This window comes from Geotrypetes seraphini, chromosome 7 (assembly GCF_902459505.1).
Source record: "Geotrypetes seraphini chromosome 7, aGeoSer1.1, whole genome shotgun sequence".
Lineage (NCBI taxonomy): Eukaryota > Metazoa > Chordata > Amphibia > Gymnophiona > Dermophiidae > Geotrypetes > Geotrypetes seraphini.
This window is the reverse complement of record NC_047090.1, coordinates 15,319,427-15,345,968: the sequence shown is the minus strand read 5'-3', so window position 1 is coordinate 15,345,968 and position 26,542 is coordinate 15,319,427. Positions and strand designations below refer to the sequence as shown.

Genomic DNA, 26,542 nt, shown 5'->3' with positions numbered 1-26,542 from the left:
CAGCCCCGCCCCCCCCCCTCAACCTGTTCACTTGTCGGGAGGGCATCTGCACATGTGCTGGTGTGACCCAGATGCCGTCCTGACGTTGCTGCTACCTGAAAGCTTATCTAAATCCAGACAAAGTACTGGGTTTTGAAAAGCCGTCCAGACCCCCCGGAAAGAAAGACATGTCCAAGGGAATCTGAACGTCTGGTAACCCTAGAATAGGTGCCTCCCCTCAACCCCAAATTTGAACCATGTCTAATAGCTGTGATAGTGTTATGGCACTGTAGATCTGTAGCAGTCGGACATAAAACGCTTTCGGTACAATGTGATCACAGCCACCAGCCGTTATCAGACAAGCTCTGCTCTGGTTGCCTCAATGTGCCGATTATACTAAGACACCACGAAAGGCTTACGACAAGTGGAGGACGTTTGATGTCGGAAGAGAGAGGCACAAAGGAAGAAACAAATTCCACAAAGAGCTCCAGTTTGCTGGCTTGTAACGATAAGCGGGGACAGGCTGCATTGGGAAAATGTCAAAGTGCCAGGCAGGCTGAAGCACAGGGAAACCTGCAGGGACGCGAGACTTGACAGACAAGAAAACGCAGAAGGTGCGCACGACAAGAACTGACGAAGGGCAGCGAAAAGAGAGTGAAGCCACAGAGGTGCTGTCTTGCAAGAAGGGTCTGTGCAGAGGAAAGGGTTGGAGGGGCACTGCGCTCCGACACTAAACTCCTCTTCCTGAAGTGTATTAAGTCAGTGGTTCCCAACCCTGTCCTGCAGGACCACCAGGCCAATCGGGTTTTCAGGATAGCCCTAATGAATATGCATGGAGCAGGTTTGCATGGCTCTCATGCATATTCATTAGGGCTAGCCTGGTGGTCCTCCAGGACAGGGTTAGGAACCACTGTATTAAGTAATTAGGCACCTAGTCGAATTTCGTGGGCAACTCAACATTTTTTTAATTAGCTTTAATGGCGTCTCTTTTCCCTGGAGAAGAGGAGACTTAGAGGGGATATGATAGAGACTTATAAGATCATGAAGGGCATAGAGAGAGTAGAGAGGGACAGATTCTTCAAACTTTCAAAAAATAAAAGAACAAGAGGCCATTCGGAAAAGTTGAAAGGGGACAGATTCAATACGAATGCCAGGAAGTTCTTCTTTACCCAACGTGTGGTGGACACTTGGAATGCGCTTCCAGAAGACGTTATAGGGCAGAATACAGTACTGGGATTTAAGAGAGGATTAGACATTTTCCTGCTGGAAAAGGGAATAGAAGGGTATAAATAGAGGATTACTGCTCAGGTCCTGGACCTGTTGGGCCGCCGCGTGAGTGGACTGCTGGGCAAGATGGACCTCAGGTCTGACCCAGCAGAGGCATTGCTTATGTTCTTATGATAGTTGAATACGCCATTAAAAGATCATTAATTTTTTTTTTTAAACATTAAAGTTGCGTGCAGAATTTAGTGCGGCGCCCAACGATGCCCAAGTCAAGGCGCCTACGCACACTTACCAGCAAAGTAGGCATGCCTAGGGGCAGAGAATATTCTAATATACGTCCGCAACATTTCAGTCTTCTTTCATATTCCCCAGGACCTCAGTACGAGAGGCAGAGAATAGGCGTGATATGACCGAGGCGTCGTTAGGCATCTGTGTTAGGAGCCAGGAAAACATTGGCCTACTGTACAGGGGCTAACATTATAGCACCTGCCAGCACCTAAGTAGACTTAGACACCGTTAACTGTGATTCTATAAATGATGCCTAGCAGTTGATTGACAAATGCGCCGAAGGGCAACTAGGAATTAGGCACTGTTTATGGAACTAGGAGGGGGGGTTGCAGTCTGCCCCGGGCACCATCTCAATGGGGGTGCCTTCACCTCTCCGACTTGCACTGCCACACACCGGGGAGGAGCCTAAGGCTCTGATTGGCCCAGACATCTAAGGTCCCACCCATAGGATGGGCATTAAACAACCTGGGCCAATCAAAGCCTAAGGCCCCCTCCCTGGTGCTTCCCAGGAGGCACCAGGGAGTGGAAGGTCTGCAATTTTGAAGAGGCGGGCCTGCTGGCTGGATGGAGTAGGCATCCTCCGGCCAGCCGTCTAAGTGGGAGTGGGAGTTATCAGAGGCATGGGGGGGTGTTGCTTGGCATCAAGAGAGAGTGGGCCTCTCTCCTGCTGCTGAGAGGGGGTGTGGGCATTGCTTGGCAGCGGGAGAGTGTGGGCATCATTCCCACTGCCAGGGGGTGGGGGGGCGTTGCTTATCAGAGAGAAAGAGGGTTGCTTGACTTCAACGGCTTGATTAGGTTGGGTTTACTTTCTTTGCATTTATTGTGTGCATGTGCCCATTGCTATCAGCAGCGATGGGTACGTGCAAATTTAGCGAATCCTCGCCACTCTCCGCCAACCTCGTCTGCATGAGCAGTGTTTGAAGAATGACTCGCTTTTTTGTTTTTTTAAATCGCTCCTATAACAGCTGCGACAGCGGCCCATCGGTTTTTAACACAAATTTTTAAGAATCTAGCCCCAAGTCCTTCGTGGATAAGAAAATACCCACTGTATTTGAATGAACCTCACGTTGAGCCAAAAACTTTAAAAGGGAGTGAGCTCAATCCAAAAGGCTGTAGCCGAGGCAACCCCTTCCGTTCTGGAACTGGAAGCATGTCTTAGCTTGTTCACCTGCCTCTCGCAAAGGTCTTCTAGAAACGACTTCCATCGTGCAAACACCGGGTGTGCTTCTAGATCAGCACCAGAAGGACCATCCAGTGACCTCTGGGAGGGTTTCAACAGTGCAGCTAGGTAAGTGCCCTTTGCACCAGGGATTCTGCTATGGCCCAGATAAAAGCTAACTTTCAGATTTACTCTGTGTGTACTTGACAATAAGTAATTTGGTGAAATTTTGCATCATTATTAGAACCCTACTGAATGTAAACTCAGACACCCCGACACTGTTCAATTCAGATATCTAATTTACGTCACAGCCCTGTGACTTGCCTCTGGGCCCATTCCAGAACCACCGTACTCAGCTAAACAATTGACCCGCTCTCCCTCTCCCTCCCACCTCCCTATTCCACCTGAACTTACAGCACTGTTATAAATATAATCTGTTATCTTCATCTTATTGTAACTTTACGTTGCTATTTATCCCCAACAGGTCCTGTCGGACATTACCTACTAAAATGTACATATTACATTTTCGCTCAGCAAATTGTATTTCTATACTATTGCCTCCTGAGGTCTCTGATCTCTGTATTTCCTCTGAACATCTACTTATTGTATTTCACTGAATGTCCAGCACTCTTGATTGTAAACCGCCTAGAAATCGAAAGATTGTGGCGGTATAGAAGAATAAAGTTATTATTATTATTATTATAATCAATGGGTTCAGTGAAGACTGACCTAATTGGCAGATCGCCTGACTGCTAGACTAATTTATATCTGCCTCAAAGTCTATAATTTGAAGAATTTTCATCCATCATATGCAAGACAAAAAGGTGGTGGTGGGGGGGAAAAGTGGTTATTTAATGCTTGTAAAGGTGCCAGGCGTGGCAGATGTGCTGGCAGACTGCCTGGCTAGGGCAGCAAAATTAAATGCTTCGTTGGCCTCAGAGTTGGGGCTTTTTAATGGACTGTCCATATGTGTGGTGGTTCTCTTCCAACCCTGCTGCTGCTCAGTGATATGCCGGATGGTTTAATTGTCTCCCCCTTCCCACTTCATTTACAGCAGGCAAAAGGAATATTTTTTTCAAACCACGGCATATGGAGGGTGACGTGAGGGGAGGCCATTCTGGTCACATCACAGCACCTAAGTACCAAAGACCATCTGACATGCTATTGTGCTTACACTTTTATTTGCCTTTGGGGGAAGGAGGGACACACGGGGCAACACGAGATTGCATGTTTGATTTGTTTGTTACCAGTTGGTATTTTGCTTTCTGAGAGGAAATGGGAGAAAGAGGACAAGGAATGCATATGCTTGAAGAGACACCGCAGAGACGTTTTGGCGTGTTGATTATGCTGGATTTTGGGTACCTTGCTTTCAGCTTGGCACTGGTGCGCAAGGCAGGGCTGCAGCATGCCAGTTTGGCACAGTGCTCAGCGCTGAAAGGATTTCATCGGGATGGCACGTAAGATTTAAGAACATAAGAATTGCCGCTGCTGGGTCAGATCAGTGGTCCATCGTGCCCAGCAGTCTGCTTACGCGGCAGCCCTCTGGTCAAAGACCAGCGCCCTAACTGAGACTAGCCCTACCTGCATACGTTCTGGTTCAGCAGGAACTTGTCCAACTTTGCCTTGAATCCCTGGAGGGTGTTTTCCCCTATAACAGCCTCCGGAAGAGCGTTCCAGATTTCCATTACTCTCTGGGTGAAGAAGAACTTCCTTATATGGAATCTATCCCCTTTCAACTTTGGAGAGTGCCCTCTCGTTCTCCCTACCTTGGAGAGGGTGAACAACCTGTCTTTATCTACTAAGTCTATCCCCTTCAGTACCTTGAATGTTTCGATCATATCCCCTCTCAGAATTACCCTAAAATTATCCCCCACACAGCTGTGGTTCATGAGAAAAAGAGCTCTGGGTCTAAATGAAGGTAACCAGGTAGCTTCATGTTCAAAGGAACCAGCTGTGCCAGCTCTCGCAGCTTCAGTTTTCTTAGATCAAACAGACCTAGCAGTTCAGCATGGCCTTCATGGAAGCGGTGCTCAAAATGGTCCTCATGCGATATTTTTTGCATATTCCAGTTCTTGACATATGTCACATGTGTCTGTGGTGGAGGTTCTGGAAACTTGTCTAAGGGGGGGCCTGAAGACTAGTTTGAGGACCCCTGCCAGACAAGGCAGGCCTAGTTTTACCCCCACTTCATCTATGGACTTGTGGCGGAGTGGTGGAAAGGGGGGGTGGTCAAGCACCAGTACATTGTAGCACAAAGATTTACTAGTCACGCATGATTTCGAATTCAGCCCCTTTCCAGATCCCAAGAACAGAAACAAATGTCTTTTATCTAAGTCCTGACAAGTGAGTGACATGAAAATAATTTTAAGAAACCCCCCATCAGTTTACACATGACAAACAAAATATCAAGATATTTCAGAGCATGCTCACAAGGAAGGGAGGGATCAGGAGGAACCACGGACTTCAGATGCCAGGCTGAGGGAGCAGTGGAGGAAGGTTAAAAAGGCACAGGGCTGGCGTGTGTTAGTGAGGTACAATTGGTTACCAGATTTTCCATCTGGAAAATCCGGAGCTTTAGTCCCGCCCCCAGGCCCGCCCAGTTCCATACATCCCCGCCCCGTCTCCACTCCTGATTCCACCCTGAAGCCCACACCAGCCACGCCTCCAATCCCACTGCCCACTCTTATCAGGCAGGCCACCCGTGCATGCGCGAATGCCCTCCTGCACGAAGGGAAAGCTTTTCAAAACCCAGACAAAGTGCCAGACAAAAGAGGACATGTTTGGTGAAATCCGGATGTCTAGTAACCCTAGATAGGTTCTCGGGGATCAGGAGGCCCATGGTACGCCACCGTGCAACATCCTTCATACAGTACCGGACAGGAACCGAGAACAGCATTAGGTAAAACCAAAGCTTTTACAGACTTACAGTCGCTAGCTTTTGAACATCTTCATCGGACGCTCCGAGGGAAGCCAGGCCTATTTCCTGCGAAAACTGAGCAAACTTTGGATCTGCAAGCAAAGGCACATGTCCCAGGAGTTCATGGCACGTATCTCTAAATAAAAAAATAGGGAGAGAGACATGTTCATTAAACCTGAGCCAAACTGATCATTACCTTTAACCTGCAAAAGGAAGTACAGTACTCCCCGCGAATCGTGAAAAACCGCAAATATGGTTTTTCATGGGGGAGAATGAAGAGGGCAGCAGGAGCGCCACAAATGCAGGAAATAACTCGCGGTATGCTCCGACCGCCTCTTCCTGCTTTGACACGCAGCTCCTGATTGGATAAGGCCTGACTTAACATAGAAACATAGAAGATTTAGGCAGAAAAGGGCTCCAGCCCATCAAGTCTGCCCACTCTGCTTACCCACCCCCTGTCTATGCCCTAATGACCCAATTTTCTTAGCTTGACCCTCGTAGGGATCCCACATGGGTATCCCATTTATTCTTAAAGTCTGGCACGCTGTCTGCCTCGATCACTTAATGCAGGAAGAGGCGATCGGAGCATACCGCAAGTGATTTCCTGCACTCGTGGCGCTCTGGCTGCTCTCTCCTGCCTCTCCCGTTGCTCTCTCCTTATCGGCGGTTTGCGGTCGGAAAATACTGCGAATGACCAGAACCGCCAACCGCCAACCTCGAACGACCGGGGGAACACTGTACTTTGCTGTCTGTTTACATCGTAAACAGAAGCCTATCCCTCTCATTGTATAACAGAGCAACCAAACTTAGGTGCCATTTGTATGTAAAGTTACCAGATTTTACTTTAGTAAAATCCAGACCCCCCCTAGACCCGCCCAGGTCTACCCAGCCCCCCCCCCTGTTATGCCACAGCCCCGCCACAGCCCCACTGCCTGCTCTCGTCTGGCAGAAGGGCATCCGCGGATGCCGCGGATGACATCACGTGGCATTTGTGCCATGCGCAGATGCCCTCCTGCCCGAAGCAATTTTGAGGAAGCTTTTCAAAACCCGGACAAAGTGCCAGACCCCCCCCCCCCCCCAGACATGTCCTTGAAAAGGAGGACATTTCCGGGGAAATCTGGGCACCTGGTAACCCTATTTGTATGCTATGGTTATGGATTATTAAACTTGCTTTGCTGCTATACCTAGCTAGCAGATCGTAGCAGTTTACAAAGAAAAACAAAAATACAAGCAGGGGCCTAGTCTTTAAAGACAAGGAGGCACCTAGATAGCTAAAAATATGTGCATAATTTTATGCTCTTGCTCTTCCCAGACCCCACCCTGCCTACACATACCTTCAAACGACACACGATCGCATCAAGACGCCATTATATAGAAATAGTGCATAGCCAGTGTATTGGTCGTTATGCCTTCGTCTGCCCATATTTCTGCATACCAGATGGCCGTGAAAACCCAGGCTTGTCCAGGTACCTGGAGGGATTTCCAAACCCCGACAATTTGTCCGGGTTTTTGAAGGCCCTGAGCTCGGGGCCACGTCTGGAGGGCCCTTGCGCATGCTTGGACCGTCGATGTGATGACATCACACACAAGCGTGCGTGCACGTGATGTCATTGCACAGATGCCCACGCATGCACGGAAGTTCTCCGGATACGGCCCCAAGCTCAGGAAAGGAAATACAAGGTTCAAGTGGGGGTGTGGGGGGTTGGCAGCTGGGATAGAGTGGGTGGAGCTGGGAGCAGAAGAGGGCGGGGCCAGGTTTCATCTGTTTTTGTAAAGAGGAAATCTGGTAACTCTAGGTATTTGGGTTAGGGGTGGACCGACAGTGATCTGGGCCCCTGGGCATTACGGGTCACGACCCCCGACCACCTTTCTAAAATGTAACTAAATAGAACCTAGGAGAGAGCAGGCCCCCTACTGCCGTGGCCTCTTGGATGCTGCCCTAATTGCCCCAATGGTCCATCTGCCCCTGATTCAGGTCATTTGCACTCATTCTTGTAGGGTTACCATATTTTGAGCGGTAAAACTCCGGACACATGGCCCTGCCCCTTTTCGCCCCTAGCCTCGCCCTGTTCCACCCCCAGCCCCGCCTCCACAAAGCCTCCTCTCACCTTCCCCCGACAAACCGTCTAGAGGGCCTGGAGCATGCGCAGATATGTGTGACGTCATCCGCGCATGCTCGGAGACCCTCCAGATGGGGCCGGAGCTCGGGGCTTTCCAAAACCTGGACAAACTGCTTGGTTTTGGAAAGTCCGTTCAGGCACCTGGGCAGTCCTCTAAAAAGAGGTTTTCCTGGGTGTCTGGTAACCCTAATTCTTGGCACCTAACTGTTGGCATCCTCCTTATAATTACCCCCTTAGAGTCAAAGATGGCAGGGTTCCAGAAGGGCATTAGTAAATGGCCCCAGCTAAAGACGAGGCTATATGAAGTGGTTGGTGGAGGTATAGATAGGGTAAAAATATCACCAGGTAACTGCAAATGCGGATTCATGGCCACAGATCCCAGTCCCATTTCTGGTTGAGGAACCAAGAGGAAATAGATGGGTTTAGAAACAAATAACCAGGCAAAACAACATATTGTTTGAATAATTCACATAATGAACCATTTCGCATTTTTTTTATAAGCTGATTGTACGGCAGTGCCATAATTAGCCAGGAGCAGAAGGAGACATCTGATCATCGTTAAAAAGAAGTAGCAGCACCGTTACTTGCTAGTGCAGTCCAGCATTATTTCATTTAATTAACTCGGATATGTGAAGGAAATCAAGAGGGAACTCTTCCCTCAGTCCTTCCTCCTGCTCATCGTGCCCCCAGAACACCAATTAATCCCTGCTTCAGAAACTGGTTCACAAAGCAAGCTGGAGAAAGAGCAGCGCGGAGGCCTCTCAGGCCCCTTTCTTCAGTTCCCAGTCAATTCAACAAAGATCAGGAGGTCTTATATAACCGAAGACAACTTTAGGGGGAAAATAAGACCACTCCAGCACATCGCTTCCTTCTGATTCAACAGACACACAGTAAAGAGTTCAAGGGCCTGATATTAGGTGCTAGTTAACCAAGCAGGAAAGGTTCCTTCCCAGATGAGTAGAGCTGACTGAGTCAGACCCAGATTTTTGGTAGGGTTACCAGATGTCCGAGGGTTATCAAGGAACTGAAAGGGGCTATAGCTGAACTGCTTCAACTAATAGCCAATCCGTCGATCAAATCGGAAAGGATTCCAGAAGACTGGAAAGGGGCGAATGTTACGCCAATCTTCAAGAAATGTTCAAGGGGAGATCCGGGAAACTACAGACTGGTGAGTCTGACCTCGGTACCAGGAAAGATGGTAGAGGACCAGCAATCACAGCTTCAGCAAAGGAAGATCTTGCTTGACGAACTTGCTGCACTTTTTCGAGGGAGTAAACAGGCAGATAGACAATGGTGACCCGGTCGACATTGTATATCTGGATTTTTAGAAGGCATTCGACAAGGTTCTGCATGAACGACTACTTCGAAAAATTGCGAGCCATGGAATCGAGGGTGAAATACTCATGTGGATTAAAAACTGGCTGGCGGATAGGAAACAGAGAGTGGGGGTAAATGGACAATACTCAGACTGGAAAAGCGTCATGAGTGGAGTGTCGCAGGGTTCGGTGCTTGGACCCGTGCTCTTCAACATATTTATAAACGACTTGAAAATTGGTACGACGAGTGAGGTGATTAAATGTGCAGACGATATGAACTTATTCAGAGTAGTGAAGATGCAGGAGAATTACGAAGACCTGCAACGTGACATAAACACGCTTGACAAATGAGGTTTAACGTGGATAAGTGTAAGGTGATGCATGTCGGTAACAAAAATCTTATACACAAATACAGGCTGTCCGGTGCAGTACTTGGAGAGACCCCCCCAGGAAAGAAATTTGGGAGTACTGGTCGCCAAGTTGATGAAGCTGTCCGCGCAATGCGCGGCGGTGACAAAAAGGGCGAACAGAATGCTATGAATGATTAAGAAGGAGATCACGAACAGATCGGAGAAGGTTATCATGCCGCTCTACCAGGCCATGGTGCGCCCTCACCTGGAATACTGTGTCCAGCACTGGTCGCCGTACATGAAGAAGGACACGGTACTACTCTAAAGGGTCCAGAGAAGAGCGACTAAAATGGTTAAGAGATTGGAGGAGTTGCTGTACAGTGAGAAATTAGCGAAGCTGACCTATTCTCCCTTGAAAAGAGGAGACAGAGGGGACATGATTGAAATGTTCAAGATAATGAAGGGAATAGACTTAGTAGATAAAGACAGGTTGTTCACCCTCTCCAAGGTAGAGAGAATGAGAGGGCACTCTCTAAAGTTGAAAGGGGATAGATTCCGTACAAACGTAAGGAAGTTCTTCTTCATCCAGAGAGTGTGAGAAATCTTCCGGAGTCTGTAATAGGGGAAAACACCCTCCAGGGATTCAAGACAAAGTTAGACAAGTTCCTGCTGAACCAGAACGTACGCTGGTAGGGCTTGTCTCAGTTAGGGCACCGGTCTTTGACTTAAGGGCCGTCGTGTGAGCGGACTGTTGGGCACAATGAACCACTGGTCTGACCCAGCAGTGGCAATTCTTATGTTCTCCTTTTCGAGGACATGGCCAGGGGTCAGGACGGCTTTTCAAAAACTGGCACTTTGTCCGGGTTTTGGAAAGCCTCCTCTAAATCGCGTCGGGCAGCGGGGCTGGGGCGGAGCTATGGTGGGACTGGGGCATAACAGGGCAGGGATGGGTGGAACTGGGTGGGCCTGGGGTGGGTCTACGAGTCCCGATTTTAGTATAGTAAAATCTGGCAACCCTAATTTTTGGTGCTATTGAAAATCTGGGCAGAGTTGAACAGCACTATCTGCTTAGCTCCAGGACAGGTCCAAGGGCCAGAGTTTGGGAATAGACAGAAGTTATACAGTCTTGTTGATATTGAGCAGTGGTGCCTGGAGAACTGTCCAATTAACTTAAGACAGCCAAAAGTCTGGCCAGATTTTCCGGACCCCCTAGCACTGCCTCCAGGCCCGCCTAGTTACACCCATCCCTGCCCTAATCCTGCTCCCAAGCCCGCCCTAGCCCTGTCCTCCCCCCTCCCCACCCGCTGCCTGCTTTTGTCTGGCAGAGAGGAAGTCCACGCATGCGTGGACGCTTAGTGATGACATCACCACATGCGCGGACTTCCTCTCTGTCCGACACAGCTTTTCAAAACCCAGACAAAGTGCCGGGTTTTGAAAAGCCATCTGGACCCCCGGACATGTCCTCGAAGAGGAGAATATGTCCGGGGAAATCCGGACTTCTGGTAACCCTAACCTAAGCTAAATGGGTAGATATCGGTTACTACCATTGAGTATTTGTATATTTGAGTAATAATAATAATAATAACTTTATTTTTTCTATACCGCCATAATCTTGCGACTTCTAGGCGGTTCACAGTAAAGATAAGCTGCACAGACAGCGAATTACAGCGTACAGATGAAGAAGAGGTCACTGGGCGGTCAGTGGTTACATGGTGCCATTTGGCAAGAGGAAAGATATACATAGGTTACAATATAATTTTGACATGTTATGTTGAAATGGTTGAAAAACCAGCAAATAGCTGGGTACAAATTGTGAAGAAGACATTGAACGGTCAGTGAGTACAGGATGCCGTTGATGAGGAAAAGTGGATTCAGTAAGATGAACAGAAGCTTTGAAAAAGGGGGGGTTTAGTTGCCCTGTGCTTGGGTATTCAGTACCAACAATATCTTGTTAGGACTAGGGCTACCGTAGTTAAGGACAAGAAAACCCGGAGGCATGGCCTCGGTCTGTTCCTCCCCCCAGTCCTACCTTGCTCCGCCTCCAACCCCGTGCTCGAAAAGCCTCATCTCATTTATTGCCGAGTTGCAGTCCGAGTCCGGAGGGCCTCCAGCATGCGCTGATCCATGCGACATCATCCTCGCACGCTCGTTGAAGGCCCTCCGGACGCAGCGGGAGCTCAGAGCTTTCCAAAATTCAGACAAACTGCCGGGTTTTGGAAAGTCCATCCAGCAACCCAGACAGTCCTCTAAAAAGAAGACTTGTCTGGGTTTTCTCGGACATCTGTTAACCCTAGATAGGAAATACTTAAACTGCTGCTGCTGCCCCAAACAAATATATATAAACAATCTCACTAGACACACAGAACGTTTGCTAAGACTACTCCAGGAACACCAAACAGGGAACAAAGCAGTGCTCCTGAAATGAGTCATAAACGGCTCCTAAATGTTCAAATCACAGGCTCTTCTAACCAGGGGGGGGGGAAATACCACAGTAAAAAACAAAAAAGGCAAAAACCTAATGAGAAAAGCCTGTGCTTCTACCCACCGGTTGAGCAAAACACAAAAAAGAACAACCCTCAGACCTTGGTCATGACAAACACAAAATAATAGCAAAAAAAGGAAAACCAAAATCACACAGGTTTTAGTCAGAACAGCGGCTCCAAAAAGTAGCAAAGTTGCAGTCCCAAAGTATCGCAATCAAAATGAAGCACGAAGAGCAGAGCACAATCTTCCCCCTTCCAGAAGAGCCTCGTTTCGCAATGCTCTGCAACCAGGAAGTGGCATCAGAAGGAAGCTGAGGCCAGAGTGAGCAGGAGATGGAAAACGCTGATTGTGCTCGTGAACATTTTCAAGAAGTACACAGGGGGAGGAGAGGCACAGGTTCCCCCACCCCTGCCCTGGGGCAATCTGCCCCTCCACCCTTACTATACCACTAGGGTTACAAGACATCCAGATTTCCCCAGACATGTCCTCCTTTTGAGGATATGTCCAGGAGTCTGGACAGCTTTTTAAAACCCGGCACTTTGTCCAGGTTTTGAAAAGCTTTCCTTCAGGCAGGAAGGCATCCGCGGATAAGACGTGATGACATCACACGCATGTGCGTGTGACATCATTGTATCGTATCCGAGCGTGTGTGGATGTCCTGCCCAATGAGTGCAGGCAGCAGGAGGCGGGTTGGGGGGGTTTAAGGGTGGGATCGGATGCATGATGGGGCAAGGATGGGTGGGACTGGACTGACCTGGGGGGCGGGTCTAGGGGTCCCTATATACCACTGATTCTGGCACCTTTACCTTATTAGGAGAGTAGCAGGTTGGTGGTTAGAGCTGTGGGTTGAGAAGCAGGGCGGTAGGTGTTCAAATCCCAGAGATGTTCCTTCTAATCATGTGACTTCATCCTTCATTATCTGAGGGGCCTTTTCATTATGTCACCCTCTTAACTCTGCCTGGTTACCCTCCAGCCCCATCAGCTAACAGACCACATACTTGGTTTCTCATTTTTACCTTCAAATAGAAGTCAACGCCAGTGGATACGTACGGTTCTGGTGTGTACAGAGGATCCGAGCTGTGCCGTACATACTGAGTACAATGAAAAACTCGATAAGCCAGTCCAGCTAAAAAATCTCTGGGAGACAGGTACCCAGCCACTGGTCGCACCATGAAGCCAGATCTTTCTAAGGAGGGAAACAGTAGCATAAGTATGTGATGCTGATACACCCCTGCCACGAAGATCCAAACTAGAGAATGACACAGGGACAAATTTTTCCCCGTCCCCTTGGGAACTCACTTTCCCGTCCCCACAAGTTCTTTTTCTGTCCCTGCAAGCTCTGTCCTCCTCTGCATAAGCATCAAACACTTTAAAATCATAAGTAATCGAGGCTTGTGTGGTTAAGGCAGAGCTTACAGGAATGGGACAGGGACAGTGACAAAATTGACTTCTTGTGCGGACAGGGACAAATTTGTCCCCATGTCATTCTCTAATCCAAACTAAAGACAAGCAATTTATGGAACAAAATCAAAGAAAAATATATGCATGTATTAAGAACACAAAGAAAAGATCTCAGTTGGCTCAAGATTTGGGAAAGTAGCACCTCCCAGCTTCAACCATAGCATCTTTATCAGTGTATATGAAAGATGAGAGACCGGGAGTTGTGTGAGCTAGCAGTGAATGGAAGTCAGAGATTCCAGCAGAGGAGAGAGAGAGAGAGCACACCGCTAACATTGGTGACATCGCTGACTCCGTCCCCTTCAGAATATTTGGGAAGTGCACCAGTCGTTGGCGAGAGAGGCTGTGTGAGCCTAGTGGTGAAGGGAAGTTGGAGATTCCAGCGGAGGAGGCAAACTCTGCACCCCGCTAGCAGTGGTGACATCACTAACTCCGCCCCCCTTACTCTGGAATATCTAAGAAGCGCGGCAAGCTGATGCTACGTCATCCCTTTTATTCTGTCCAATGGGTCAAGGAAATGCAAGAACTTTGATCCTTACACCTTGGACCCATGTTGAGGGCAATTCCAGAAATAAAGCGCTAACATTCACATGATAAATGTGTGTGCACATGACTAGAATACCAATATATAGACGCACAAAATGGCAAAAATCCACATGTACATTCTTCTGTGTATGTTCACATCTTATACACACACATGAGCAGAGTCTGGGAAGGGCTCACACTTATGGAAAGCTCTAATTTGTGCAACTATCTCTGGTGTTTAAGCACAATCATTTACACCAGCTCAGTGCCTGGCATAAGTGCTCGTGCCTCGCCACATACGCACCCTATGCAAGTAGGCACCTACTACCACTACTACCATTTATTATTTCTATAGCGCTACCAGATGCAAACAGCGCTGTACATTAAATATGCAAGACACGCTCCCTGCTCAAAAGAGCTTACAATCTAAGTTATGACGGGCACACAGTAGAGAAAATGACACGGGGACAAATTTGTCCCTGTCCCTATAGGAACTCAATTTCCCCGTCCCGTCCCCACAAGTTTTGTCGCTGTCTCTGCCCCATTCCTGTATGCTCTGCCTTAACCGCACAAGCCTTGAACACTTATGATTTTAAAGTGTTTGATGCTTGTGACTTGCAGGGATGGGGCAGAGACAGGAAAAGAACTCACGGGGACGGGGAAGAATTTGTCCCCCGTTTCATTCTCGACTTGGGAGAACAGCATTAAAAAATTGAATAAATAAAGTGTGAAAAGTCTCAGCCTCTGATAAGCAGAGCTGGTATTGTGACATCATAATGCCTCATTTCACCAATAAGAGTCAACCTCATCAGTGATGTCACAATGACTTGATTGTCCTACACTTGGCTCACTTTTACTACATTTTGATTTCTCTAGTGGTGCAGTGTAGAGAATGACACAGGGACAAATTTTCCCCATCCTGTCCCCATGCCCACCTGCTTTTGAGTTCCCTCAGCCAAAATTCCCTTTACTTATTTGTATGATGTCCATACTTTGAATGGATCGATGCTCTGAGGCAGCTAATGCAGAAAGATTAAAAAAAAAGCTACGCTCTGCTTTACTTAAAGTGATAAAATGCCTTAGCAGAGGGAGCGTTCGAACTCCACAATTAACTAAATAGCAAGCACTGAACGTAATCTCTTAATGGTTTTATTTGTTCCCACTGCTGATTGCATTATTAAGACCATAGCCACAAGTGCCAGAATTTACCAATTTAGGAGGAGAAAAATGTTTTATTACTGGATCAGTGACATTTCTTCCTCTTAATAATTTTCAGAGATACCGCTCTCGAGAGAAGAGATTTTGCTCCAGTCTAGTCAACCGTGGCCAATCAGTCTGGATAGCTCTGCAAGTCATGATTGCTGATTACTAATCACGCACTTTAATAACATTATCATTTTATAAAGCAGCTGAAAAAAAAAAATGCCAATACTTAAGTTAGAGGGTGCTGGAAGGACTGAGCCAAAATAAGCCAGACATTAAAACTTTATAGTAACTCGCATCTTTTCTGACATCCTGAGCATCAGTGAGACAGATGCCTTAAATATTTGGCTGGCTCTATAATTTAGGGGCACAGATATCAACATGAACTACCATTAAGATAATGGACTCTTTTATGCAATGAAACCTAGTTACTAATAACTGAGGTTAACAGTAAAACAACATATTTTAACAGTAGGCCATATTGATGGGGGTTCACCTAAACTACGCTACATTCAGAAAAAACCTGAAGACCCACCTCTTTGACAATTAACAATCTTACTCTCTGTATAACTCCCCCTTCTTCTGTGTCCCCTATCTTATCATCTCCATACCCCCCTCCATACTTTCCACTTTCCTCCTTGATCTGTCACCTTGAGCCTGTATAGGTATGTTTGACGCACAAATGGAAGATTAGATTAGATTAGAAATATAGGTGTGGTGATGTCAACTTATGCTAGTATTCTAAAATGGAATCTTTGAGCCCTTACAGAATTGGCGTTCAGCTTTGAGGCACCAGGCTATACAATTGCCCCCTTAATGTGAAAATTATCACGTGACAACTACTAAGCTTCTGAGTTAATTGTTAGCAGTGCTAATTACTGCATTAACATCTAACATAGCTTAGTAATTAGGCCCATGCTTTATTTCCATTCACTGCCCCAGATTTGGGAACCAAAATTTTGGCATGGGTTCAGTGGTGTAGCGAGTGTAAGAGGTGTCTGTGGCGGAGGCACCCCCCTTGCTCTCCTCTCTGTCCTTCCTCGCTCTTTCCCCACGCCCTACTCGCACCCTCCATTCCCCCACCCAGTACCTCTTTAAATCTTCACCAGCATGAGCAGATGGGCGTGGATGGGCCATGGGTGTTCTGAGAAAATCGTCGCAGTGTTATGGAATAAGGGGTCTCTGCACCCAACCTCACTGGGAATTACACCAGTAGGCAATGTGAGACTCAAAGTTGAAGGGGAGAAATATGTAGAAGATGATTTTAAAAAGACTGAATTGCTTAACAAATATTTCTGTTCTGTGTTCACGGGCTGAAGCGCCGGGAGCGGGACTGCATAAGACAAATGCGAATAGGGATGGAGGAGTGGTAGACCCTGATTGATTTTCAGAGGGTTGTGTTCGTGAGGAGCTAGCTAAAATAAAGGTAGGCAAAGCGATGGGGCTGGTAGTGTACATCCGAAGGTGCTGAAGGATCTTAGGGAACATCAGGTGGCTCTGCAGACTGACCTTTTCAATACTTCTCTAGAGTCAGGAGTGGTACCGGAGAGCTGGAGAAGGGCAGAAGTAGTCCCTCTACTCAAAAGTGGAAGTAAGGAAGAAGTAGGGAATTGCAGGCCGGTAAGTCTGACTTCTGTGGTAAGCAAATTAATGGAAACACTTTTAAAAACAGAGAATGATCAAGTTTCTGGAATCCTGTGGATTACAGAACCAGAGGCAACATGGATTCAAGAGGTAGGTCTTGTCAGACAAATCTGATCAATTTCTTTGACTAGGTGACCAGAGAATTGGATAGAGGGAGTGCGCTAGATGTGGTATATTTAGATTTTAGCAAAGCCTTGACAGTGCTCTACACAGACGTCTAATAAATAAACCGAGTGCCCTCGGGATGGGCCCCAAAGTGACCGGCTGGGTCAGGAACTGGTTGAGTGGAAGGCAACAGAGGGTAGTGATCAATGGAGATCACACTGAGGAAAGGGATGTTACAAGTGGTGCGTCTCAAGGTTCTGTTCTTGGGCTTGTTCTTTTTAACATTTTTTAAGAGATATTGTAGAAGGGCTGTCGGGTAATATTTGCCTCTTTGCAGATGATACCAAAATCTGCAATAGAGTAGACACCCTGGATGGTGTAAACAACATGAAGAAAGACCTAGCAAAGCTTTAAGAATGATCTGAAATTTGGCAGCTAAATTGTAATGCTAATAAATGCAAGGTCATGCATTTGGGCTGCAAAATCCCAAGGGAACGGTACCGTTTAGGGGGTGAAGAACTTATGTGAATGACAGAAGGGTGATTTGGGTGTGATTGTATGTGATGATGTTAAGGTGGCCAAACAAGTTGAAAAGGTGATGGCGAAAGCTAGAAGGATGCTAGGGTGCACTGGGAGAAAAAGGAGGTATTGAAGCCCCTGTATAAGACTTAGGTGAGACCTCATTTAGAATATTGTGTACAATTCTGGAGGCTGTACCTTCAAAAAGATATAAAAAGGATGGAGTCGGTCCAGAGGAAGGCTACCACAATGGTGTGTGGTCTTCGTGATAAGGCATATGGGGACAGACTTAAAAATCTCAATCTGTATACTTTGGAGGAAAGGTGGGAGAGGGGAGATATGATAGAGACGTTTAATACCTACGTAACGTAAATGCGCACGAGTCGAGTCTCTTTCATTTGAAAAGAAACTCTGCAATGTGAGGGCATAGGATGAAGTTAAGAGGTGACAGGAAGGAAATACTTTTTTACAGAAAGGGTGGTAGATTCGTGGAACAGTCTCCCGGAAGAGGTGGTGGAAACAGAGACTGTGTCTGAATTCAAGAGGGCCTGGGATAGGCACGTAGGATCTCTTGGAGAGAGAAAGAGATAATGGTTATTGCGGATGGGCAGATTAGATGGGCCATTTGGCCTTTATCTGCCAACATGTTTCTATATAAGTCCAGAGGCCAGAGTTGGGGAATGGAAAACGATACTAAGCACTATTCTGTATCCTGTTTAGGGGCAATCTTTTCCAGTGTCCATTTTGGCACCATTTATAGAATCCAACCCAATAGCTAAACCTCTCGTGCTTATTTCTTGTGGTTATCCTGAAAACCCAGTAGGCTAGAGTTATTCAATGGCAGGTTTGGAAACCAGCAGACCTCTATATTCCCAACACTCAGACAGATGCCACTTTTCACATCTCCTCATTATTTCCAGGTTAAAGTGAAAACAAATTCAATTTCAGATCTCCTTCAGTTATTGCTGATGGCCTCACTGTAAAAATTGAGTTTTATGGCACCAAGCAATATTCTGTAGGTAGCTGGGAAGAGAGAGATCCTTTTATTTTGACATAAATCCCCAGGACAGCAAGAACACCGAAAGGCCAGCGAACAAATGAGGTACTACTGAGCAGGGGAAAGTCAGAAATAGAGTGATGATAGTGGCTTTTGGCTTTTTCATATGTCCAATTGTTAATTTTTTCATACGCATGCGTGTGACATCATGCTTGGTGGCTTTTCAGATGCTGTCCCGAGCTTGGGGGGGGGGGTCTTCCAAAACCAGACAAATTGCCAGATTTTGGAAATCCATCCAGGCACCTGGACAGTCCTCTCAAACGAGGACCTGTCCAGGGTTTCCCGGACATCTGGTAACCCTAACTAGAGAAAACATGAACAGGACTGAGCCTTCAATATGGCCTCATGCCCAGCCCTGGAGATCTGTGGTGGAAGGAAGCTTAAGTTCTATTTTAAGAGTATAACCTTTCCTTTAAAAAAAAACTACATCAATAGAACTAAAGTACAGGCTTTACACCAGGAAGATAAGGGTCTTAGATCTTAAAAAAAAAAAAAAAGGGACCGCCATCTTTACATGGCCCCTCTGGTCCAATGTCAAAAGGCACTCAAGGCTCACCTTTAAGAAAGGTAGAAACATCTTCAAGCTGTGGTACGTTGTCTTCTCTATATCCACAATATTTTGTTAGCAGCGGAAGGTTTTTCAAATACTCTCGGCAGGCGTGTGTAGGGTAGAGTTTTGTCAGCTCTCTGAACACCGTTCCCCATGTTTTGATTTCTTCAGTTGTATACTCAACTCTGGGAATGGGTTGGCCACTAATTAGAAATAAAAAGAGCTTTCAAAGGCAGGCGATGGTCTGTACTTACATAATCCGCTAGCCAAGAGATCCTAAAGGGCTTTTGCATGCTTAGCTACACATTTCCTAACCATGTACAGAATTACACACAACTTAAAGGAAACATTAAAGGCAGCCCTCCTAAAACTACAGGGAACCCCCCCCCCCCCCCCCAAACACGTAATACAGGCTTTTGCACCTGTACGCCCAGATTCTATATATGGTACCCACTGGGTATATTCTACAATTACGAGAGGGTGCTGAAAAGTTCTCAGCCCAGCCAAGAAGAGAATGATGTAGATATGGTTCAATCAATGATCTGAAACCATGTCAAAACAGAATTTCATTTCTGCAAATTGGCACTTAACGAAACAAGATAAACACTCTTTTCAGCTCCAGTGGCAAAATAGCACTCAGAATTTAGGAAGCTGGTTGGTTGGGTTGAGCCAAGTAGACAATCAAGTCCTTGTGACATCACTGATGAGGCTGGCTTTTATTGGGTGGAATGAGGCATTCTGACATCACAATCTCAGTTCTGGTTACCAAAAACTGAAACTCTTCACACTACGAGAGGGTGCCGAAAATTTCTCAGCCCAGCCAAGAAGAGAATGATGTAGATATGGTTCAATTAATGATCTGAAACCATGTCAAAACAGAATTTCATTTCTGCAAATTGGCACTTAATGAAACAAGATAAACACTCTTTTCAGCTCCAGTGGCAAAATAACACTCAGAATTTACGAAGTTGGTTGGTTGGGCTGAGAACTTTATAGCACTCCCTTACTCAACTCTGCAATGAGAGGGCATAGGATGAAGTTAAGAGGCAATAGGTTCTGGAGTAATCTGAGGAAATATTTTTTTTATGGAAAGGGAGGTAGTTGTGTGGAACAGTCTCCCAGAAGAGCTGGTAGAGACAGAGACTGTGTCTGAATTCAAGAGGGCCTGGGATAGGCACGTGGGATCTCTCAGAGAGGAAGAGATAATGGTTACTGTGGATGGGCAGACTGGATGGGCCATTTGGCCTTCATCTGCCGTCATGTTTCTATACGCACGAAACTTAATTGGCAAATGATCAGTTAATCAACAGTAATTGGTGCAAAGAAATAATTATTGGTACTAATTATCAATAATTAAGATTATTCCTACTCTCATTGTTTCTAGTTTTGCTTATATTTTGAAATTTTATTAAAGAAAAATACTGCCTCAGAATCTCATCTCAAATAATAATCAAACATTAAATATTTGGGAATTAGGGGCTTTCTATTTTACCAATTCTATCCTCGCTCCTATCTTTTTTTTAGTTTTCTTCTCAGTGTAGATGTAAACAACGTATTATATTATGTTACAGGTTTTTTTTATGCCAACAGAATTACAAGATACTTTGCAGTTACATTCGACTTATGATCTGACCCCCTGAGGTAGGTCACCTAAATAGATATTACCCAGACAGGGTGAGATTACAAGCCAAAGGAGAAGAGATGCATTCGTATAAAATAAGTCCTTTCATTTCATATTGTTTTAAGCCCCAATTTGACAAGAAAAGCCCAAAATGTTTTTGGCTAGGACATCAAGTGAAGTGCACCCACTACTGAGCAACAGTGTGTACTGCTGACAACATTGCCCCCCCTCCCAAAATAAAAACACCTACATAAAATGACAAAAAATAAAAAAATAAATATCCCATAAATGACAGGAGGAATTAAACAAGACGAACATTTTTGGCTACATTTGTGTGAGAGAGGTGTGGATAAGAGTGTTGGAGGTGGAGAACACAATGGTGGCAGCCTCCAAGGACCAGGCAAGGCAATTGATTTACTGGAGAACGCATCTCTAGTTGGCAGCTGTGTCCAGCTGTAAGATCAGTTATCTGGCCTTAGATTAGCCATCCCTTAAATCAGGGGTGTCCAACCTGCGGCCCCGTGAAGTATTTTGTGTAACCCCGCTCAAGGGCGATGCAGTGTTTTCCTCTGCTGCCCCCAGGTGTATATTGTCTTGCTGGCTCCCTCCTCTGTCTTGCTGCAGCGTTTGTACGGCCCCAGAAAAATTTTTTTGGGCCACTGCGGCCCAGGGAAGCCAAAAGGTTGGACACCCCTGCCTTAAACAATCACTCGATGATTGTGAAGAATTGTACATTTGTTAACCAAATATGGAGACATTCACTTCTGGGCAGAAAGATTTAAGTGTTATTGTTGACTTACAGGAGAGGGTGGAAGTAACCTTTTCTGTACTATTAATCTGTTGCAGCTTGGTAAATGGACCCAGTCTCTGCCTTTCTTTTACTTCTAATGAAAACAACAGTTGACAAAAATCTAGAGTATTCTTACTTACTATTTATAACTCATCGCAACGTCTACAAAGTACTTTCTTCTTTGTCGATATACATTGTCCTTAAACCCCTTAAGCAAGAAAGAAAAATTAATGTACTGTTAATATGTTGAACATGTCATTAACGTTCTTCAATTTGACCACTGTGCTCCCCAAAAAAGTTCAACTAAGCCCCTCCCCTGCCCTCATCTCCACCCCTCCTGCTCCTTCCCTGACCCCCCTCTGCTGCTTGTGCGCCCCCCTTCCTTTCTCCCATACATCTAGTTGTTCATTGCAGAGACCAACCACATCAATGTGCGCCTTGCGATCACCTCCGACATCACTTCCTACGTGCGGCATCTCCGTGACATCAGTGGGATCTGACGCGGTCGCGAGGAGCACGTTGAAGTTGTTACTCACGGCAGTGAGCAACCAGAGGTATGAGGGAAGGGAGGGCGCAAGTACGGTGGGAGGGGGAGGAGGAGGGGTGCGGTGCCCCCCACCATGATGGCGCCGGGGGCGGTCCCCCCCTTACTATTCCACTGCTTCTTACTAATAAACTGTGGACACAAGTCTAACAATATAAATATGCTCGATTCTATTCACATATTTGCTGATCTGCCTCTGGCTTCGCTGGGATGCTCAAGGATCTCTTGTCAAAACTACAGTAGGTTCAAATTCTCTGGAACGTCCGCAGACAAGCAGTACAACAAATTTCATAGCACAGAGAAATTTGCTTTCTTCTACTGGCTGAACACCCAGAGAAACAAAACGAGTGTCAGTTTGAACGGGAGATACCTCATTCAGCAAAATTGGCTCAAGAGGCCAATAAATACACAAGTCCACGTATTTGTTTTTGCTCAACGATTTGAGACTACGAGTGCACGTGTGTTATGGGTGACTCTCTTTATAAAGGCAGTTAATAATTCCCAGCCTGATTATCTCGCAAAAGCACTTGTTCCTGAGAACCCTTCACGATCATTGCGGTCATCGACTTTTAAATAGATTAACACTACCAGCTACTCACTTGGTTAGGTTAAAATCTTCTCAAAACCCTGCCTCTTTTTTTTTTTTGCATCGGTGCTATATTTACGGAAGTCTCTTCCTAATGAACTTCGCTGCCTATACTAAATTTAGAGCTTCTTTAAAAACTTATGTGGATTGGCATTTTCCTTTTAAGTTTTTTTTTTAATGATAAGGTTTTATCTTTAACTGGGCATTGGATTATAAAGTAACTAAGTGATTTTTTTTGGTGGGGGTCTCTCCTTTTTCTCTTAATACCTGTGTTATAATTATTGGCGTTCTTCTCCTTTTTAATTGATTTGTAACAAAGAACAGTATATAAATATTAATAAACAAACAATAAATAAAACTGTGGCAAGATTTTGCACTTACACTCCACCTTAATTGCAAGAGTTAAGGTGTGGTAGATGCAAGGCCTGTACGATAAAATGCAGGGGATAAACCTTGCATCTGCCCTACCCCCGATGGAGCAGAAGCTCATCACACAGGCACTGCACAGAAACAAAAAAAATGCAATCCATTCCCCCTTCCCCCAATAATCAAAACTCCTCCACTCAACCTCCCAAATGAGCAAGAACCACCTACAAAAAAGATCAATGGCGCATACTACTGGGATGTCCTCTTGATGCAGAAGCTGTTACCAGAGATCTGTTGCATGTCGAGAGACTACTTTGTCTCCCAACAGGACCAAACCCTAATGCCCCAGCACATTGGACAAAGGACACCATAGAACTACATCAGAAGATCCCAGACTTCATTGGTCCAGACTTCTAGCCTGTGAATTCACCAGACCTAAACCCAGTTGACTACTAGATCTGGGGGCTGATACAGGAGCATATCTACTGGACAGCGATATCCGACATCAAAGACCTTAAACAGCATCTCATCTCTGTTTGGGCCGAGCTGAAGCAGAGCGTCGTTGAAGAGTCTATAGATCGTTGGCGACCAGGACTGAGGTTGTGCCTTCGAACATCTGCTTCATTGAAACATTACTTTTTGACTTTACATTTTTCTGCAAGACACGCCATAAAACTTTTTGATGTGCTTTTATTCAGTTCACAATTCCTACCACTATTTATCACTTATATAGCATTGAAAGGCGTTTGCCGCGCTGTACATTTTGACATTTAATAGACAGTCCCTTCTCAGAAGAGCTTACAATCTAACTTGGACAGACAGACATATAGGGTTAAAGATGCAAAACCCAAGGTGAGAGGAGTTAGGAGTTGAAGGCAGTCTCGAAAAGGTGGGCTTTTTAACTTGGACTTGAAGATTGCCAGAGACAGAGCCTGCTGTAGGGATTCGGGTAGCTTGTACTAAACATATGGCGCAGCAAGGTAGAAGGAACAGAGTCTGGAGTTGGCGAAGGAAGAGAAGAGCACAGACAGGAAGAACTTATCAGCTGAGTGAAGCTCACAGGGGCGGGGGAGATAAGTGAAGAGAGATAGTGAGGGGCAGCTGAGTGAGTGCATTTGTAGATCAGTAAGAGGAGTTTGAATTGTATTTGGAAACAGATGGGAAGCCAGCGAAGTGACTTTAGGAGAGGGGTAACATGAATCCAGCAGCTCTCACGGAATACGAGCCATGCATCTGAATTCTGGATGGATTGGAGGGGCACATAATGTTTAAGCAGAAGGCCTGAGAGTAGCGAGTTGCAGTAGTCTATGCGTGAGGTGTTGAAGGTGTGGACACGGTTTTTGGTTGAATGCTCAGAGAGGAAGGGTTGGATTTCGGTAATATTATAATTCATTTTCACAAGATAGTGTTGTGGTGCAATGGGAATATTTACAAGATTTTATTTTATATCTTCATTCAGGACACAACACTAAATTTCATAAGAATTGGTCAAGTTCTGTGGAAGATACGACAGAAACGATTGGTTCATAGTGTTATATACATACACACACACTCATATATATAGTTGCAAGATACCATCTCATCCCTCGCTGTTTCATGAGTCAACATTTGAAAATACCCCATCTCTCGTTAAAGCAAATGAGCGCATCATTCTGATTGCAGTGGATCTTGTGTTATCAGAACTCAAAAGTGGTACATCAAGCCTTCTTCTGATTATTGCTAGAGGAGCAAAGAAAATGCACCGCATACCTGGGGCGTTCGCCTCTTGACTACTAATGCAACCTGCTTTATTCCATAAATCCATCAGTCTCAAGTTGGACTCCCATGACATCCCACGTGTTTCCAGCAGACATAAAAATCAGCTTACAATAAAATTGCCCACTTGAGCTGTAGACGAATTCTGATAAGAATGTACAATTTGGATCAATGAAGCCTTTGATAAAATTTTGTTGTAAAGATAGTTAGTGTAACTTAAATTGCGATCATTGCGTTATAACTTAGTGGAGATTGACAACATATAATTCCCTCCAGGTTTTAAGATTACCTCTAGGGGTTAAGTTATTATGTGATTGTACTGTAATTGAAAATGTTTCCACTTATGCTGTCTTGAACTATTGTGAATGTTTTATCCTGTTAACCGCTTAGTTATAGGCGGTCTAGAAATTTTAGAAATAAATAAATACCGTATTATTCGTTCCATAAGACACACTTTCCACCCCTGTCCCTAACTGCCTGCCAACCACTAGGCCTGCCTGCCCTGTGCCCTGCCCCTACCTGCCTGCCAACCACTAGACCACCAGAGGGGAGACAGGGTACAGAGCTTGGCAAGGAGTGTGGGGTTGGGTGCAGAGCCTGGCAGGGAGAATTTGGTTCAGAATGGTTTTTTTCTTGTTTTCCTCCTCTAAATCTAGGGTGCGTCTTATGGTCAGGTGCATCTTATGAAGCAAAAAATACGGTAAATAAAATTCCAAATTTAGGGCATGGAGATGCAACAGCTGACAAGTGAAAGCAATCCCCAAGGTATGTTTAAACTCTCTTGCCAACGTACCTGAACCCCATGAAAATGAAAGGATAGCTTAATTGACACGGTACATAGTAAGTGTCAGAAGACAAAGGCTTGCATGGCCCATCGAGGTGGCCAGAGTTTCACTTCTTCCTGATTAAACACTAGTCTACTTCATCTCTCTCTCTCCCTGCCAATTTTGGGACACAAACCATAGAAGTTTACCCAGCACCAGCCCTACTTCCCAACTACTAGAATTTCCATCGAAGCCCACTCCAGCCTGAATCCTGATCTGATTTTGTTATTTACGGGGCCCAGTCCACAGAATTCTGCCCGACCTTGGTCATACTTCCCCACATCGGAAGCTGTCATAAAGCTCACTCCAGTTATGAGGCCATTTAAGTTTCGCTTTTTATTGGATTCCATCCTTTTTCTCTGTAGTGTTCCTCTGTGATTATCCCACACGTTCAGTGGCATAGTAAGGGAGTAGGCGTGAGGGGGTGCTGTTATGGGGGGGTGCCGGCACTCGTCCTCCTCTCCACCCCTCCATTCCTTCCCTTCCCCCATACCTCTAATTTGCCCAGCACAAGCAGTATCATAAGAACATAAGAATTGCCGCTGCTGGGTCAGACCAGTGGTCCATCGTGCCCAGCAGTCCGCTCCCGTGCCGGCCCCTAGGTCAAAGACCAGTGCCCTAACTGAGACCAGCCCTACCTGCGTACGTTCTGATTCAGCAGGAACTTGTCTAACTTTGTCTTGAGTCCCTGGAGGGTGTTTTCCCCTATTACAGCCTCCGGAAGAGCGTTCCAGTTTTCCACCACTCTCTGGATGAAGAAGAACTTCCTTACGTTTGTACGGAATCTATCCCCTTTTAACTTTGGAGAGTGGCCTCTTGTTCTCCCTGCCTTGGAGAGAGTGAACAACCTGTCTTTCTCTACTTAGTCTATTCCCTTCATTATCTTGAATGTTTTGATCATGTCCCCTCTCAGTCTCCTGTAGAAGAGGCCCAGTTTCTCTAATCTCTCACGAACTTACTGCCCATGTCGGTGTCGGCTCTCTCCGATGTCATTTCCGGATCCTGTGCCTAGGAAGTTATGTCAGAGAGAGAGCTGACAACGTGGGTAGCAAGTTCATAATGCTGCTCGCCCTGGGAAAATTAAAGAGATACGGGGGAAGGGCGCCAATCACCCTCAGTACGCCACTGCACGCGGTTCTTGAATTCCTTCATTTTTCT

At 45.9% G+C, this 26,542-nt stretch overlaps 1 protein-coding gene across 2 annotated transcripts in view; it reads right to left on the bottom strand.

The window, feature by feature from the left end:
- The window catches only part of TPH2 (tryptophan hydroxylase 2), a 53,679-nt gene that overhangs the window by 15,426 nt on the left and 11,711 nt on the right, over positions 1-26,542 (bottom strand). For both annotated transcript variants that reach the window (XM_033952262.1, XM_033952261.1), the window contains exons 5-8: positions 21,450-21,517; positions 18,905-19,101; positions 12,888-13,023; positions 5,577-5,703 (exon numbers count right to left, since the gene is read on the bottom strand). In XM_033952262.1, coding sequence (XP_033808153.1) covers positions 5,577-5,703; positions 12,888-13,023; positions 18,905-19,101; positions 21,450-21,517 — 528 coding nt within the window. The remainder of the gene's footprint in view (positions 1-5,576; positions 5,704-12,887; positions 13,024-18,904; positions 19,102-21,449; positions 21,518-26,542) is intronic.